Below are 17982 nucleotides of genomic sequence, written 5' to 3'. Positions count from 1 at the left end.
AACCTTGCCCTACGGTATGGTCCTATCCCTCTCTATTGCAATAGTGAAAGACACCGAATTGTTGTCACTATCTCAAGTGCTCTCCCACAAACAAATCTAACACTTGGCCCAGTTCATTACCCAGTACCAAATCCAATGTGGCCCCCCCTCATGTCGGCCTATCTACATATTGTGTCAGGAAACCCTCCTGTGCACACTGTACAAAAACTGCCCCATCTGAACTGCTCGACCTATAGCGGTTCCAATCAATATGAAAGTTAAAGTCACCCATGACAACTACCCCCGAGACCTCCACACCTATCCATAATCTGTTTTGCAATTTCTTCCTCCATATCTCTTACTATTTGGGGGCCTATAGAAAACTCCTAACAATGTGACCGCTCCATTCCTATTTCTAACTTCGACCCATATTACCTCAGTAGGCAGATCCCCTTTGAACTGCCTTTCTGCAACCGTTAAACTATCCTTGATTAACAATGCTACTCCTCCACCTCTTTTACCACCTTCCCTACTCTTACTGAAACATCTATACCCGGGAACTTCCAACAACCATTCCTGTCCCAACCATGTCTCCGTAATGGCCACAACATCGTAGTCCCAAGTACCAATCCGCTCTCCAAGTTCACCTACCTTATTCCGGATGCTCCTGACATTGAAGTAGACGCACTTCAACCCACCGTTCTGTCTGCTGGTACACTCCTGCAACCTTGATACCCTCCTCAGTACCTCACTCCTCTCAACACTGGCTTCTGGATTACAGCTCGTTTTCCCAGCCCCCTGACAAATTAGATCATTGTTCTAGTTTTGCATTACAGATCGCATAGGCTCCCCTCACTTTGCCCAGCATGTGGTCATGTATTCAGCAAGCATTTTTGGATGCAGGGAATAACGGAGTATCTAATGTTACTACTGCAGAGGTGTCTAAGTAAAATCATAATTTCAAAGCTTTTTTATACCTCATGAGACACATACATCATTGGCTGGGCCATCCCTAATTCCAAAGTAGCTGCTGCCTTGAACGAGGCTGTGTAAGTGGTGTAGGTACACAGTGTTGTTAGGAACCAGGAATTTGACCCAGTGGAGCTACGGCAATATAGCGTGCGGCTCAGAGGGGAACATGAAGGTGCTGGGGTTCCCGTGCATCTGCTGCCTTTGTCATTCTAGTTGCTGAGGTTCCAGGTTCAGAAGGTGCTGTTGAAGGAGGCCTGACAATTTTCTGCCCTGGATCCTGTAGACAGTACAAGCTTCTGTCAATGCACGTGAGTGGTGGAGGGAGGGAAGTTGGAGGTTGCTTTGTCCTGGATGACATCAAGCTGTGTTGTTGGAGCTGCACTCAAAGCACCTGAAGAGTATTCCAATCACACTTCTGACTTGTGCCTTTTAGATGGAGGCTTTAGGGAGTCCATAGGTCAGCTACTCATGACAGAATGCCCAGTGCTGATCTGTTTTTCGAAGCACAGTTCATTTTTTTTGGTCAATGGTAACTCCCAGGGTGGTGAAGGTAGGGGATTCAGCAATAGGTTTGTGGTGCCTCCTCAGTTGATCAGCTGTTTACATGTACATTATGATTTACAAAATAGTAACATTTACTATTGGTGATACTGGAGATTGTAGGAAATTAAAGACTTAGTCTGGGGCAGTGGTTGTCCTGAATAAACCTTTTTGCCCCTGTCTGACATTCTAGCACATTGCACAATAAGTTTCAGCCAGAGGCGACTGTAAATGAGTGATGTTTGTGGTTAGTATGGGGGGGGGGGGGGGGGGGGGGGGGGGGGAAGAAAAGTGCACAGAAGTGGGAACAGGGCAGTGAGAATTTCTGCTGCTTTAATGTAGGCTCTAACCAGCCCAGTTACAACCGGAATAAATCTTTAAAATAAATTTAGATTACCCAATTCATTTTTTCCAATTAAGGGGCAATTTGGCATGGCCAATCTACCTAGCCTGCACATCCTGGGGTTTGTGAGGGTGAAACCCACGCAGACACGGGGAGAATATGCAAGCTCCACACAGACAGACAGTGACTGGGGCCGGGATCAAATCCGGGTCCTCAGCGCAGTGAGGCAGCGGTGCTAACCACTGCACCAGCGTGCTACAGCCAGAAATTAACTACTTATATAAAACAGAGAGGCAAAGCCTATAATTAATAGAATTTTAAAAATACGATAGCTATATTTATGATGTGGCTACCTAACCAGCTGCTTTTTTGTTTTGAGAGAGGGATAGGGAAGTTTAAACACTACAACAGTTTTAGTTCTTTCAAATCTGAATTCTGTGATTGGAAGTTAGAACTCAACTCAAAGACTGAGGGGCAAAAATAATTTTACACTCACAAAATAGTCCATGTTTTATTGTGACTCATTTACGAAATTCAGTACAAATTGCAACGCTGGTGCCTAGGAACCCACTTTGAAATCACTTTCTTTTTATATTGTTTCACTGGGGATTGTGTGCATAATTTTAACACCTCTTAGTACAAGTACAATTAAAGGTTAAATACAGACTTCTAACCAAGTACAACCAAAATGATCTATGTGAAGAAACTGAACACCACATCTATTATTGTCATGGCATCAGCCGTAGTAACAATAATGAAATCAATGCCTACGTTAAATCTCTTTTTTTTCTTAATTTAAAGTGCTCAATTCTTTTTTTTTTGCTAATTTAGCGAAGCCAATCCACCTACCCTGCATATCTGTGGGGGTGAGACCCACACAGACACGGGGAGAGAATGTGCAAACGCCACACAGTGACCTGGGACCAGGATCGAACCCGGGTTCTCAATGCCGTGAGGTAGCAGTGCTAACCACTGTGCTAGAGTGTCACCCACCTACATTAAATCTTACCTTTTAACCTAATGCACAAATGCATTTGACCAATGAAGTTCTCGCTTTTTATTAATGAAACATGTTCTATTTTCTATGAAAAGAATATTAGACCAAACTGCTAGCGGGGAAAAGGAAAAAGTATACAACCAAATCAAACCTTACATAAATGCTTATGGCTCAACAGAATGAAATTAAACTATAGTCACAATGCTCAAAGCTAACATATTACATTGGAAAAGAGTGTTCCAGCTATTTAAGAATCAAAACAATAAAGGAGGAATTAATTCCGATTATAAAAAAAGGTCAGTTAACCAAGACCTGAATATTTAGTTTCCCAGAAAGAACTTCAAACACCCCTTTTCCATACCAAACCTTCACCAAAGAGTTTTGTTCCTCTGGATTTTAACACTTTAGGTGTTATTTAGAAATTTACCAGCATTTTCATTCTCAAAGATGCTACAATCTATCGAAAGAACATGTCCTGTACGCCACAATTTCCTTTACAGTGTAGATTTAAGTTTATTTCCTCAGTATATTAGTACTGCCCAGCATTCATGTAATGTGTTGATTATCTATCCCTATTAACCATGGTTTTTCCTCATTGATCTGCAATGAAACTGAATAAATAGGCTTAATTAGTCACAATAATCAATTCTAGAACAGAAAGCCTTCCCAGTTACCCTGCTCAATAACTGCCCACTTATTAAAATCTTCTTCTCCAGGCGAGAGCCATGCCCACTGCTACAGCCAGCATCGCAAAAGCAGCAGCTCCACCATAAAACAAAACAGATGCGTTTGATTTTGCAGGAACTATTTCTTCAGTATCCTTCGGCTTAGCCAGAGGTTTTATTTCAACCGTCTCGCCCTCTTCAACATCCAGTTTGGTTGTTGGGGCACCTTCCCAGACACCTTTTTTAATCTCTTCCAATTGCTTTCTTATTTCTTGCAGTGAAGCTGATTGATGTAGTTCGCTGGATTCAACAGCCTTTTCTCCTGCGTGCGTTACAGTTTTTCCCTCTATTTCAGTGGTTGCTATTGGGCTTTGTACTGATAAAAGATCAGTTTTCTCTTCTTCAGCAGAAGACCGATCCTCCACTGGTGCAGTCTGTTGAGCAGCTAGAGGTACTGCCTCAGCTGCAGCTGCTGTAGGCATCACAGTCTTTAGCTCCACTTCCTGGCTCTCAACTGCTTCAGTAATCTCTTCTTTTTCCACATGGACGATGTCAGAATTAGAAGAATTGTTTTCGCTTCTCTCTTCACCACCACCGTTACTGTCCAAGCTCTTCATGTCCTCTGGGTCTATAGATAATTGCTGCCAGGATTCGGTTCCAAGGGAAACTGGCATGCCTTCAGTCTGCCAGCTTTGGCTAGTAGACAGGGAAGCTGGCAAGCCAGCCGCTTGCCAGGAACTGGCGGCAGTAAGTGGCTCAGGAGGACTTACTTGACCAGAGTTGTCACTGGTTAAGATGTAAATATCATTGCTATCATCTACTGCTTCTCCACGTTCTTCCTCCTCCGAATCCAGACTGAAAATAGTCCCCTAGGAATAACAAACATAGATTGAAATCTGGTGCATTAAACCTTTTGTACAAAATTGCACACTTGCATCAAACATTAGATTGGAATTTTTCCACAAAGTAATGCAACCTTGCAAACAGATGATAGAAACAATGCACACACGGTTCATGAAGGAGAGGGGTTTATACATTGAATTCCACATTGATGGGTGGAAAGGAAGGGAAATTGGACAGTGCAATTTGAGAGTCGAGGAAATCTGGAAGGACAGGTTAGAGAACAAAATGAAATTGGTACATTAATAATGTGATCAGCACAGATGTAGGGAGGGTCTTCCAAACAAAAATTAGATTGTTATAGGAGAAAAATATTTTGGAACAAGCCTTTTCAGACACAGCAGTTTTAAATTTTGCAAGTTCAAATCCGATTCTAAATTTGTTCTCTGCCCGAATTTAACTCAAATTTAGGTTTTCGATAAGTAGAAAGCTACAATAACTACAGCATAACGTCCAAATCTCCCTCCCCCTTATCAGTGATATTCACAAAATCAAATCTTTCAGATTGCATTTCTTACATTGTACTTCAGACTATTAAAAAGAATATAGAAAGCATAGTACAGAAACACTCATTTATACCAGCCTGACAAAGTTAGTTCACAACTTAATCCAAATCAGACTCCATACTTCACGATGTAAGACTTGTCATTTAGCGCCATCTACAGTTGTGAATTTGCTCCTGCACCATAAAAGGAGTGTGGAAAAAGCAAACTTATCTACCTACACCAAAACTGTTGGAAACAGAAGCTTAACAATTTGCAGCATTATAAATTAGTTTTATTATATTCCAAACTATGCTGCTCACCTGGTTCAATACTGCATTCCTCATTGAAAATAACACTGGAAAGACAGATTTCTGATTGTGATTCTCTTATTCAACTGTACCTTTTATTGAGCGATCACAGTGCAAATTAAATCAGGATCAATTAATTTAACGGCTGTAATCTTTCCAGAGCTAATGCCTTCTTTGGGGCATCAGAGTTAGCTGAAGTACTTGCTAATTTGCCCTCCCTAATCAAGGCCAAATTTATTGGATAAATCTACAGATTTTAACTAAACAAAATTGGTATTGGAAAAAAAATATAGGCATTAAAGTGAGGTTACAATGCAACAATTGATTAAAAGTAGTAATAAACAAGCAGATTTTCTGATTTACAACTGTTGTAAATACTTCACAAACTTTCATTACGATAAAAAAAATTTGGTACAATATACAGCCCCTTGTGGGTGGCATTTTAATCAAGTTAATGAAGATCACCGTCTTGAGTGGAGTTTGCACATTCTCCTGGTGTCGGTGTGGGACTCACCCCCTCAACCCAAAAAGATGCGCCAGGTAGGTGGACTGGCCACGCTAAATTGCACCTTAATTGGAAAATAATAATTGGGTTAGGGTTAGGTTTATAAAAAAAAGTTGATGAGGGGAAAAATAGTAAATTTATTAATGTACATTTAAAAACTCTAGGTCATGCATAATGACAATATATAACAAATAGGACATACACTGCTCTAACAATGCTCAGGCAATGCTTAGAAAACAAAAGAGAGCCAGGTTTAGAGAGACAAAAAGGTCACAAACTTTAAACCATTAACTCAGTTTCTCCACAAAAGTTGCCAACCCTCCTGAGTATTTTCAGCAGTTTCTGTTTTTAGTTCAGATATCTCATATCCACAATATTTTGCTTTTGTGTTTGTGACTGTCAGGTTCTCCCATCCTAAACGATTAGAAATAGTTGGGGACTTGGGGTGAAACTCCGGGCACTCGGGCTGAATCCTACCACGACAAATAGTGGGATTTAAAATCAATAAAAAATAGAATCTGGAATTAAAGTCCAATGATGACCATGAAACCATTGTCGATTGTCATAAAAATTCATCTGTTTCAGTAATATTCTTGAAGGAAATCAAAATATCCTTGCCTTGTCTGCTTACCTGGGACTCCAGATAAAAACTCCCTCTCAAATGGCCTTGCAAGTCACTCAGTTGTATTAAACTGCTAAAAAGTCTCAAAGGAATGAAATCAGACAGACAACTTGGTATTGAACTAGGCACCAGAAACGACAACGACAAACCCGGCCCATCAGCCCTGCAAAGTCCTCCTTACCAACATCTGGGCTGGGGGGTTTGTGCCAGAATTGGGAGAGATGCCTCAGACTGGTCAAGCAACTGCCTGACACAATCATTCTCATGGAATCTTACAAACAATGGGCATCACCATCTGAGAATATGTCCTTTCCCACCGGCAGGACAGACCCAGTAGAGATGGTGGCGGCACAGTGGTACACAAGCGGGTCGGGCTGCCCTGGGAGCCCTCAACCAACTCCGAACTCCATGAAGTGTCATAGACACATCAAACACAGGCAAGGAAACCTCCTGCTAATTATCATTAAATAATCTGCTGCAATGAATGATCGAGATAGACACCATTGCATCCTTCAAGAGAAAACTGAATATTTAAAGTAGAGGAAGATACATGGAAAAGAACTAAGCAGTAGGATTAGATCTGGAATGCGCTACAAAAAGCTGCAGAAAAAGATGCTCTAAACTTGCCTGGTTCTTTCTACAAGTAAATCAACACAGACAGGTTGACTTGACTTAATTTTAATATTCTAAATGCATAGCTTTTCAATTTTAGTTGGCATACAATCCTTTCCTGCTTTGCCTCACCCCATGTGCCAAAATGCTGGAGTGTGTTCAGCATGGCTATCAGGAGGACCACGTTGCTTGGAGAATAGATGTATAGTAGCTCTGCCAATATACGATCAGTAAAACGTGTACAACGTCTGCAAGGACGGAAGCTAGAAATTATCCTGCGGGGTAATTCTCGACCTTATACTTCTTAGAGGATTATCGTACTATAAAAAAAAGGAAAATCCAAGAGGCAATTTATTATGGATTACTTGCAATAAAACCTGCATTTTAAAATAGCTTAGCTTTATAAATTGTTATGTATAAAATGAAACTTTATTAGCTTCCCCCTGCCTGCCCCAGAGTTAAGAAAATCCAGAGTTAAACCTCTGTAATGTGTCTCTATAAATAGGTAGGTTAAAAAGGCCACTACGATTCACTGACATTACTATTGTGTAACCTGGCAATCTAAAATATGATAAACTATATTTTGATTTTGCAAGAACTAATTAAACAAATGTTCTTCCATTGTAATCTGTGACAGGTCAGAGTCATGGGCGACTGAACTACAGTTCCTATAACAGGATCATTCTTTGCATTGAATCACTTTGTCTGATATCCAGTAACATTTGGGCAGAAGATCATTACAGCAAGTGTAGACCAATTTTTGAAAGTAGAAAATCCAATATTAAAACACTATGTCAAAGCACTTTGTCAGATACAATAAAACTATATGCTACAATTCTATTCCAAATCAGTTCCCCAAATGTACTAACTGATCTTGCAAATTGAAAAACTTACTAAAAAGCACCAAAGATATTGAGCAATGTTGAAAAGAGATGCAATCCCAAACTCCCAACAAAACAAAATGGCAATATAGCAGCAGAATAACATTCAGTATACAGTTCCTCAAAGCCTGGCCACATTAATAAAGCTGGCAGCAATGCCTGCAGTGCTGAGCTGCAACCTATTCCAGCCCGACCCAGTCAACCTGGCGCGGCGGAATGACATCAGCCACCTCAAAATCGTCAATCTGTGCTTCCACTGCTTACAGGAGCAGCTCAGGTGCAGTAATGGGCCGACAAGTACATAACACTTCAACAAAGTTCTTTAAAAACACATTTTCACGTATATTTTGATCTATTACTTCTCTATTCATTTATGGGATGTCGATATTGCTGGTAGGTTAGCATTTGGTGCCCATCAGAAGATGGTAGTGAGCTGCCTTCTTGAACCGCTGCAGTCCCAGAGGTGTAGGTACACCCACTGTGCTGTTAGGGTGGGTATTCCACGATTTTGACCCAGTGACAGCGAAGGAATGACGATATATTCCCAAGTCAGGATGGTGAGTGACTTGGAGGAGAACGTCTAGGTGATGGTGTTCCCAGGTATCCCAGGAACATTGAGTTACTGCAGTGTATCTTGTAGATGGTACACACGGCTGCCACCATTCGTCGGTGGAGGGTTTGAATGTTTGTGGAAGGGGGAGCAATCAAGTGAACTGCTTTATCCTGGATGATGTTGAGCTTCTTGAATGTTGTTGGAGCTGCACTCATCCAGACAAGTGGAGGGTATTCCGTTGCGCTCCGACTTGTGCCGTGTAGATGGTGGACAGGCTTTGGGAAGTCAGGAAGAGAATAACTTGCCGTAGGATTCCTATCCTTTGACCTGCTCTGGTGGCTGCAGTATTTATATGGCTAGTCCAGTTTGGAATTTTACATTTTAGAAACAAACGGAACAAAATAATACCAAACACAGGGATAGCAGCAAAGAAAACTCTCAACCACCATGAGCACAAAATGAAACAAGAGAATATCACAACTGCTCAGAACAATCACTGGACAAAACCAAACAATCAGGGACCAGAGAGCAAGGAAGGAACAAGATTGTGTCACAAAAATAGGATCCTGACCACAGCACCGGGCAGGCCTGAAAACAGAATACTGACCACAGCGCCGGGAGGGCCTGGAAACAGGACACTGACCACAGCGCCGGGAGGGCCTGGAAACAGGACACTGACCACAGCGCCAGGCGGGCCTGAAAACAGGATCCTGACCACAGCGCCGGGCAGGCCTGGAAACAGGATCCTGACCACAGCGCCGGGCAGGCCTGGAAACAGGACACTGACTACAGCACCGGGCCTGAAAACAGGATCCTGACCACAGCACCGGGCCTGAAAACAGGATCCTGACCACAGCACCGGGCGGGCCTGAAAACAGGATATTGACCACAGCGCCGAGCGGGCCTGGAAACAGGATCCTGACCACAGCGCCGGGCGGGCCTGGAAACAGGATATTGACCACAGCGCCGGGCGGGCCTGGAAACAGGACACTGACCACAGCGCCGGGCGGGCCTGGAAACAGGACACTGACCACAGCGCCGGGCGGGCCTGAAAACAGGACACTGACCACAGCGCCGGGCGGGCCTGGAAACAGGATATTGACCACAGCGCCAGGCGGGCCTGGAAACAGGACACTGACCACAGCGCCGGGCGGGCCTGAAAACAGGATATTGACCACAGCGCCGGGCAGGCCTGGAAGCAGGATCCTGACCACAGCGCCGGGCAGGCCTGGAAACAGGATATTGACCACAGCGCTGGGCCTGAAAACAGGATCTTGACCACAGCGCTGGGCCTGAAAACAGGATATTGACCACAGCGCCAGGCGGGCCTGGAAACAGGATCTTGACCACAGCGCCAGGCAGGCCTGGAAACAGGACCTTGACCACAGCGCCAGGCAGGCCTGGAAACAGGTTCTTGACCACAGCGCCAGGCAGGCCTGGAAACAGGTTCTTGACCACAGCGCTGTGCCTGGCTGAGCCCAGCACCGTGCTTAAAAAAGACTTAAATTGGAGTTTGCCCACTCTCCCCCTGTCTGAGTGGGTCTCACCCCTACAACCCAAAGATGTGCAGAGTAGGTGAATTGGCCACACTAAATTATCCCCAATTGGAAATAAAAGGACTGAAAATTATGCCCCAGGACCTCTCTTTCAACCCTGAATCCAACCCCATCCAGGCCAGGACATATCCTTTTCTTGTGTGAGTGGGGGTAACACTAGTCCCAGCCAGGAAGGGACCCCTATCTGAAGGAAGAACAGTCATGACACTAATCTGTTGGGTGAACCAGGACTGGCACCACACTTGCCCAGATAGGAGAAGAGGAGACCGCAGGGAGGGGAGCCCAAAACCAATTCACAGATACCACCACCATCATACAGAAGGATAGCCAGGGTCAGCCTCTATCCTCAACCACAGATACAGACCCCACTTTGGTCTGCTCCAATAGTACCGAAAAACAGACCATATCAGGAACAGAGTCAAACTCGACCCAAAGGAAAAGTCAGATAGAACCCGCTCCTCTCCACAATAAAGGCACGGATTCTTAAATTCAAACCAGAAACAGAAACAAATGCCAGCTCTAACTGAGGGGCTATCCTCAATCACAGGGAGGACAAACTAATCCTACCAAACCCAACCTTCCACCCCACTCCCTACTACATTCATCGTCCCATCAAACGAGATAGGGGAAGACAACAAAGAGCAACCGCCCCTCCCGCCAACCACAAGGATAAGACTCTATACGGCTTGATAAATTTCAGGATTAAATCTACGCACAAATCCATTTTCCATGGAGTCACAACATGGAACTTGCTAAATCAGGATAACCAATGTTGCACCCATAATACACGCACACCTGTCGGAAAAAAAGACAGGATCAGCGAACAAAATGATCAACAGGGAGCAATGTCATGGATAACAACTGAAGTGCATGCGTAGGTGATGGAAATTGGGAGGGGGGTGGGGAGAAGGGGGGTGAAAGAGAGAATGACTTCTGGTACAGCCACCTCACAGCGCCAAAGGACCCGGGTTTGACTTGGACCCCGTGTGACTGTGTGGAGTTTGCACGTTCTCCCAGTGTCTGGGGTTTCCTCCCACAGTTCAAAGATGTGGTTAGGTGGATTGGCCATGATAAATTGTCCCTTAGGGCAGAGAATTGGGCCTATGTAAGGTGGCCTTACAAAGAGTTGGTCCAGACCCAATGGGCCGAATGGCCTCCTTCTGCACTGTAGGGATTCTATGAATCCAGTGTAGATGAGGGTAGTGCAGTTGACGTAGTTTACATGGATTTAAGCAAAGCCTTTGACAAGGTCCCACATGGGAGACTTATTAAGAAGACAAACACACAAGGGATACAGGGTGATTTGATAAGGGAGATTCATAATTAGCTGTAGGAGATAGAGGGTGACGATAGACGGCTGCTTTAGTGTCTGGAAGCCAGTGACCAATGGCGTACAACAAGGATCCATGTTGGACCCCCTATTGTTTGTCAATTATATAAATTTTATTTTTATAAATTTAGAGGACCCAATTATATTTTTTCCAATTAAGGGACAATTCAGCGTGATCAATCCACCTAACCTGCACATCTTTTGGGTTGAGAGAGTGACACCTGCAGACACGGGGAGAATGTGCAAACTCCACAGGGACAGTGACCCAGGGCCGGGATCGAACCCGGGTCCTCCTATAATCTTATAACAATCTTTGTCACAAGTAAGCTTACATTAACACTGCAATTAAGTTACCGTGAAAAGCCCCTTGTCACCAAATTCAGACAACTGTTTGGATACATGGAGGGAGAATTCAGAATGTCCAATTAATTCAACAAGTGCGTCTTTCGGGACTTGCGGGAGGAAACCCGCACAGATACGGGGAAACGCGAAAAGAATGCAGCCAGTAATTTTACAGACACACAAGAAAGACACTGGGCGCATGTTCTAATTTCTACAACTGCCAGATAGGAAGACTGGGTGCTGCCAGATCTGGCAGGGATATGCCTAAAAGCTGTACTAACATAACAAAGCTAATTAAATTTTAAAAACACAAACAGGGATTGAGGGGCTTATGATTAGGTATGCTGTTGAATATTGTAACAAGTATAAAGCTGCATTTACAGGTGAGGTCGAAATAACTTGGGGAAACTACTGCGCGACAAAATGCAAATTCTGATAAGCAAACTGAAGTAAATAATTGGCTGGAGGCTAACAGGGGACATTAATTATAGCATTAACGCAGTTACGTTAAATACAGCATGCGATTTATAGACATCAGTAACATTCCTCAAGGTCACTTGACAGTAACATGCCAGAGGTCACTTTACTCATTAAAGATCAAACCAGCTAACTTATTCACTTTCGGAAGAAAAAAGACAGCACATTTTGCATTTACACCAAACGGGAACAGATTAGAAAATCCTAATACTGTAGTATGTAGAAGCAACATTACAGTTCTGCTAAAACAATCGACGTTGTGCTTTTCTGATCCAAAAATGTCAATTCACACACTTCTAACATATCATCTTCAAGTAACTGTTTTAGGAACAACAAAAAAAATGCTGGAAATACCAAGTCGGGCAACAGAGTTAACGTTTCAAGTTGATGACCTTGCACCAGGACAGTTGGTTGTTCTGATGAAGGTCACTGACCTGAAACATTAACTCTGTTTCTTTCCACAGAGGCTGCCTAACGTGCAGAGTACTTCAAGCATTTTTGCTTTTATTTCAGATTTCCAGAGTATGCTTTTGAACTATTTTAGGAAGAAACTTGGGTGATAATTAGAACATGACTCACTAAAGCAAAGTCAGACAGCTGAAACGCTAACTGTTTCTCCCTACACAGATGCTGCCAGATCAGAGTATTTTATTTACTCATTTACAGGGTGTGGGCATCACTGGCTGTGCCAGCATTTATTCCCCATCCCTGGTTGCTCTTCAGAAGGTGGTGGTGAACTGCCTTCTTGAACTGCTGCCGGCTGCGGTGTAGGTATACCCACCATGCTGTTAGGGAGGGAGTTCCAGGATTTCAACCTAGCGACAGTGAAGGAACGGATAATGTATTTTCAAGTCAGGATGAGGAGTGACTTGGAGGGGAACCTCTAACATTTCACTTCATCATAAGAACAGTGACACCTGGCAGCCAAGCGACTTTCATTTTCTTTGCAAGTAAGGGGCAATTTAGCACGGACAATCCACCTACCCTACACATCTTTTTAGGTTGTGGGGGCGAGACCCACGCAGACACAGGGATAATGTGCAAACTCCACATGGACAGTGACCCGGGGCCAGGACCGAACCCGGGTCCTTAGTGCAGTGAGGCAGCAGCGCTAACCACGGGGCCAGAGCCGCCCGACAACTTTATTTTTAGGCTGTGGAACTATGATGAAAATGATAGAACTCATATTGCATAGCAAAACACAATTACTGTTTTATAAAACAGTATTATATTCATTCATGGATGTGGGCATCACTGGCTGGGTTAGCATTTATTGCCCATCCCTGAGGTCATTAAGAGTCAACCACATTGCTGTGGGTCTGGAGTCAACTGTAGGCCAGACAAGGTTAAGGATGATAGATTCCTTCCCTCAAGGACATTCGTGAACTAGTTGTGTTTTTACAATAATTATTTTGTGGTCACCATTCGATCTGACCTGGTAGGAATCGAACCTGGGTGCCCAGATTATGGATGCCTGGGTGCCCGGATTCTGGATGCCTGGATTCTGGATGCCTGGATTATGGATGCCTGGGTGCCCGGATTATGGATGCCTGGGTGCCCGGATTATGGATGCCTGGGTGCCCGGATTATGGATGCCTGGGTGCCCGGATTATGGATGCCTGGATTCTGGATGCCTGGATTATGGATGCCTGGGTGCCCGGATTATGGATGCCTGGGTGCCCGGATTATGGATGCCTGGGTGCCCGGATTATGGATGCCTGGGTGCCCGGATTATGGATGCCTGGGTGCCCGGATTATGGATGCCTGGGTGCCCAGATTATGGATGCCTGGATTCTGGATGCCTGGATTCTGGATGCCTGGATTCTGGATGCCTGGGTGCCCGGATTATGGATGCCTGGATTATTAGTTCAGTGATGGATACCACGATTCCACTGCCTCCCCTTTTAAATGCATGGTAGTTTAATTCATCTCCAGAAAAGGATCACTCAACATTGTAATTCATTGATCAGAAATGCCCAGGAAAACATTTCTAGCTCCGAGCTGCAGAGTGTTGTAAATTTTCAATGACGGAATTTGAAGTTGCAGCAATAAAAACCTATTCAAATCAGGAATAGCCATCACTAATATTAATCAGGCTGCAAATTTAAACACCTAAAAACCATCTAAAATCTTTGTTGAACCGTATTCCTCCCAATACAAAAATTAATTACTGCTCTTGCTTGTTGTTGCTTCTGATTTAATGGCATTTGGCTAATACAACAGCTTCTTAAATCATGGTCAGAACACATGGTTATATCAGGAGGTGTAAAAACACATCAATGCAATCAGTCGAGTAAATGTTTTGACCTCTACACTGTTGAAAACAAGAAGGGGCTGACAATGGAGGGGTAATCATTTTTAAAAAAAATTTAGATTACCCAATTATTTTTTCCAATTAAGGGGCAATTTAGCGTGGCCAATCCACCTACTCTGCACATTTTTTGGGTTGTGGGGGCGAAACCCACGCAGACACGGGGAGAATGTGCAAACTCCACACGGACAGTGACCCAGAGCCAGGATCGAACCTGGGACCTCAGCGCCGTGAGGCGGTTGTGCTAACCACTAGGCCACCGCGCTGCCCTAGGGGTAATCATTTTTGTAGATAGCTGGTGATTATACGCCTAGGTGAGAGAATTCATCTTAACTGAGGATTAGAAGAAAGGATACACTGGAGTTCACCCACAAATCTTGTTGCTAAACTTTCAATCGAAGGGTCATTACAAACTCAGGTCCAAGAAAACAACTTGTTGGGCTCAGCCATGTCAGTCGCTTGTGTCAGTAGCCTGAGAATTTTTATTTTATGGATGTCAACACGCACTTTTCTATATTACATCCACAATATCACAACCCAGGGTTATAGCAATATCCCATTGAGACTAGAAACTGACATCCATGTCTTTCACTTGCACATTTCACCAATCTCTTTGAAAGCAGATCAAGTTAACATGGTGAGAGACAGTATAAATAATGCAATTTACTAATTGTTATCCTATTTTGTGGTAAATCAGTAAATACCAATTTGTACAGTGACCAAACATATAGAACAGGTTTATGATCACTTACTCCAATCAATCCAGTTCACTCCCACAGACAAAGACATTCCATTTTCCCCTCACATTAGTAGGTCATCTTACTTCACTCCAACAATAAAAAGGGTCCTGTAATTGTTCTTGGAGACTTTGAACTGCTCCAAAGAGTTTGCAGTGATCCGTTTTAAAAGTCCAAATGCTCCGCAGCTTATTCGTTTCAAAAGGCCGCTCTCAATTTATCCATTGCAGACTAAGGCTCTCAAACACAATGCTTAACTGCTCAATTACTCAGACAAGCTATCATCCAGATTGTTTCCCCATTGGGTAAACAACTTCTTATAGCATATTAACAGACTTAAAAACAACCATTAAGCTAAACCCTTGTTTTCAAATTTTTTTTGTGGAAGAACATCAACACTTCTGAATGTGTCAATCAAAAGTAATCCAATATATTTTCTACATATAGGAACACGAAATAGGGTGTTCTCTCTGATTGAGGGGGTAATCTCTCGGACTCTTCATATCTGTATCGCCTACTATTCAATTAAATTATGGCAAATGTGTATCTCAACTCCATCCAATTCTTTGGCTCCATATTCTGTTATACTTTTGGCCAGAAAAAAGATTATTGATCTCAGATTTAAAATGAATTGAGCTAGTATTGACTGTTTCTTTAAATGGGAGATAGTTCTACCACAATGTGAATGAATTTCCTAATCTCCCTCTTGAATGTTCCAGGTCTAATTAGGGAATGTTTTTTCCAATCTACTCCATTCATCATTTTCAACAACCTTGAAAAGCTCAACCAAACCATCCTGTAATTTTTGACATTCCAGGGAAAACGAGATGGGTTTACGTAATCTCTCCTGACTCTTGGAGCTCGAGTAGCATTTTGCAGAATCGGCACGACACTGCATTGCATTTTCTAAGGTATTGTGATCGGAACTAGTGCTCCAGATGTGGTCTATCAGGGCTTCATACAACGGTCACAAAACTTCCGCCCTTTAAAATTCTAGCGCTCAAACTATTCTGTGATCCCATAAAGGCCAACTTTCCAGTAGCCCTTATTTTGTTTTAGAGCAGGGCAGACAGTGGAAGTGTGCTGGGTCCATAACCCAGAGGTTGATGGATCAAAACCGTTCTCTTCTCGGCTTCCTCACTCAGACAGATTGGTTTTACTCGGCCCTTATTTTTGAATGACTTTAGTTGTGTACACACAGACCCCCATACCTTTTTGGACCTCTTCCGTTCCTAGATTTCCTCAGATTAATCATTTTTCTGCCCCCCCCCAAAGTATTTGCGCCTACCTGCTACAGTTTTTCCCACTCACTTAATTCAACGTCTCTTTGTAATTTAATGCTCTAACTGCACGACTTACTACCACCATTGTCAGTGGCATGATTGAATCTAGGGCGCTCTGTTATTCAATTCATTAATACAGTTAATATGTCTCTGGGTCACTGTCCGTGTGGAGTTTGCACATTCTCCCCGTGTTTGCATTGGTTTCGCCCCCACTCTAAAGATGTGCAGGCGTGGTGGATTGGCCGCACTAAATTGCCCCTTAATTGGGAAAAATGAATTGGGTACTCTAAATTTATTTTTTTTAAAGTACACCAACATTGATGTCTTTCTGCTGCTGTTAGTTTTGAAGGGATTATGACTCGAATGTGAAATTGTGGTTTACTCTGCACCCAGATCCAAACTCACTCTCCTTGATCTAGGACTATTAAAATTATTTGAGGGAAGAGCATTTCTTTTATTCAATCTATTTAACCTTAAGTAAAAGGTGAAAGAATATTGTTACTGCAGTACCTAAATCCTGAAAGGGATATCAAGATTAACACACACTTCTACAATTACATTAGAAGAAAGTGAAATCAAGAGTGTGCTAAATCAAAGTAATATTGCAAATGAAAATAAGGATGTGGCAGACTTGAATATTTGCTGTCAATCCTCACCATAGAGGAAGGGGAAATAATGAATGAAGGTTTGGAACTCACGCCCTTTTTTTAAAATTTAGAGTACCTAATTCTTTCCCCCCCCCCCAATTAAGGAGGCAATTTAGCGTGGCCAATCCACCTACCCTGCACATCTGTGGGGGCGAAACCAATGCAAACATGGGGAGAATGTGCAAACTCCACACAGACAGTGACCCAGAGCCGGGATAGAACCTGGACCTCGGTGCCGTGAAGCAGCAGTGCTAACCACTGCGCCAATGTTGCCCGAATGCTAGTGTATTAAGGGATTATGCTGCAAGATTGGTATTTTGCCAAGAGGGTACCCAATTCTTTTTTTTTTTTGCATTAAGGGGCAATTTAGTGCGTCCAATCCACGGGGAGAATGTGTAAACTTCACGCAGACAGTGACCCTGGCCGGGATTTAACCCGGATCCTCAGCACCGTGAGGCAGCACTGTGTCACCGTGCCGCCCACACTGTAGCTGATCTGACACACAATTTAGCTTGATGCTGTCAAAATGGAATACTTTTCAACATACGGCATTCGGATAGTCCTCGCTGATTAAGCCACCAAAAAGTTTTTTTTGAAGCTGGAATTAGTTGACAAACCTACCCATCCTCCTTGCTGGATAATATAATCAGCATCGGTCTCCTCGATGTACTTCACTCCAACTTCCACCAGATCCTTTAGTGGCTGCTGGCTGTGACTGGTTAGCAGCTGTTGTAGCAACACTAGGGAGATCAGAACCTACAAAATAAGTAGTAAAAATACTGCCGTTCAAAGGAGGAATAAAGCACCAAGCACAGATCACATAACTTCCCACTTTGAGAATGAGGAGAACAAATATTTTTTCTATTGTACTCATACAAATTAATTCAAGAGATATATAGACAAAGATAATCAAGAACTTCACGGATATGGATGCTGC

General features: G+C 43.2%; 1 protein-coding gene across 1 annotated transcript in view; it reads right to left on the bottom strand.

The window, feature by feature from the left end:
- Nucleotides 1–2318: 2318 nt before the first annotated feature.
- The window catches only part of bcl2l13 (BCL2 like 13), a gene marked incomplete at its 5' end in the record, with an annotated part of 34702 nt that continues 19038 nt past the window's right edge, over nucleotides 2319–17982 (bottom strand). Inside the window, 2 exon segments of the mRNA XM_038781327.1 lie at nucleotides 2319–4365; nucleotides 17667–17801. Coding sequence (XP_038637255.1) covers nucleotides 3529–4365; nucleotides 17667–17801 — 972 coding nt within the window.

Source organism: Scyliorhinus canicula, chromosome 20 (assembly GCF_902713615.1).
Source record: "Scyliorhinus canicula chromosome 20, sScyCan1.1, whole genome shotgun sequence".
NCBI classification, from domain to species: domain Eukaryota; kingdom Metazoa; phylum Chordata; class Chondrichthyes; order Carcharhiniformes; family Scyliorhinidae; genus Scyliorhinus; species Scyliorhinus canicula.
Note: the sequence above shows the minus strand (reverse complement) of the source record. Positions and strands in the feature narration are given on the sequence as shown.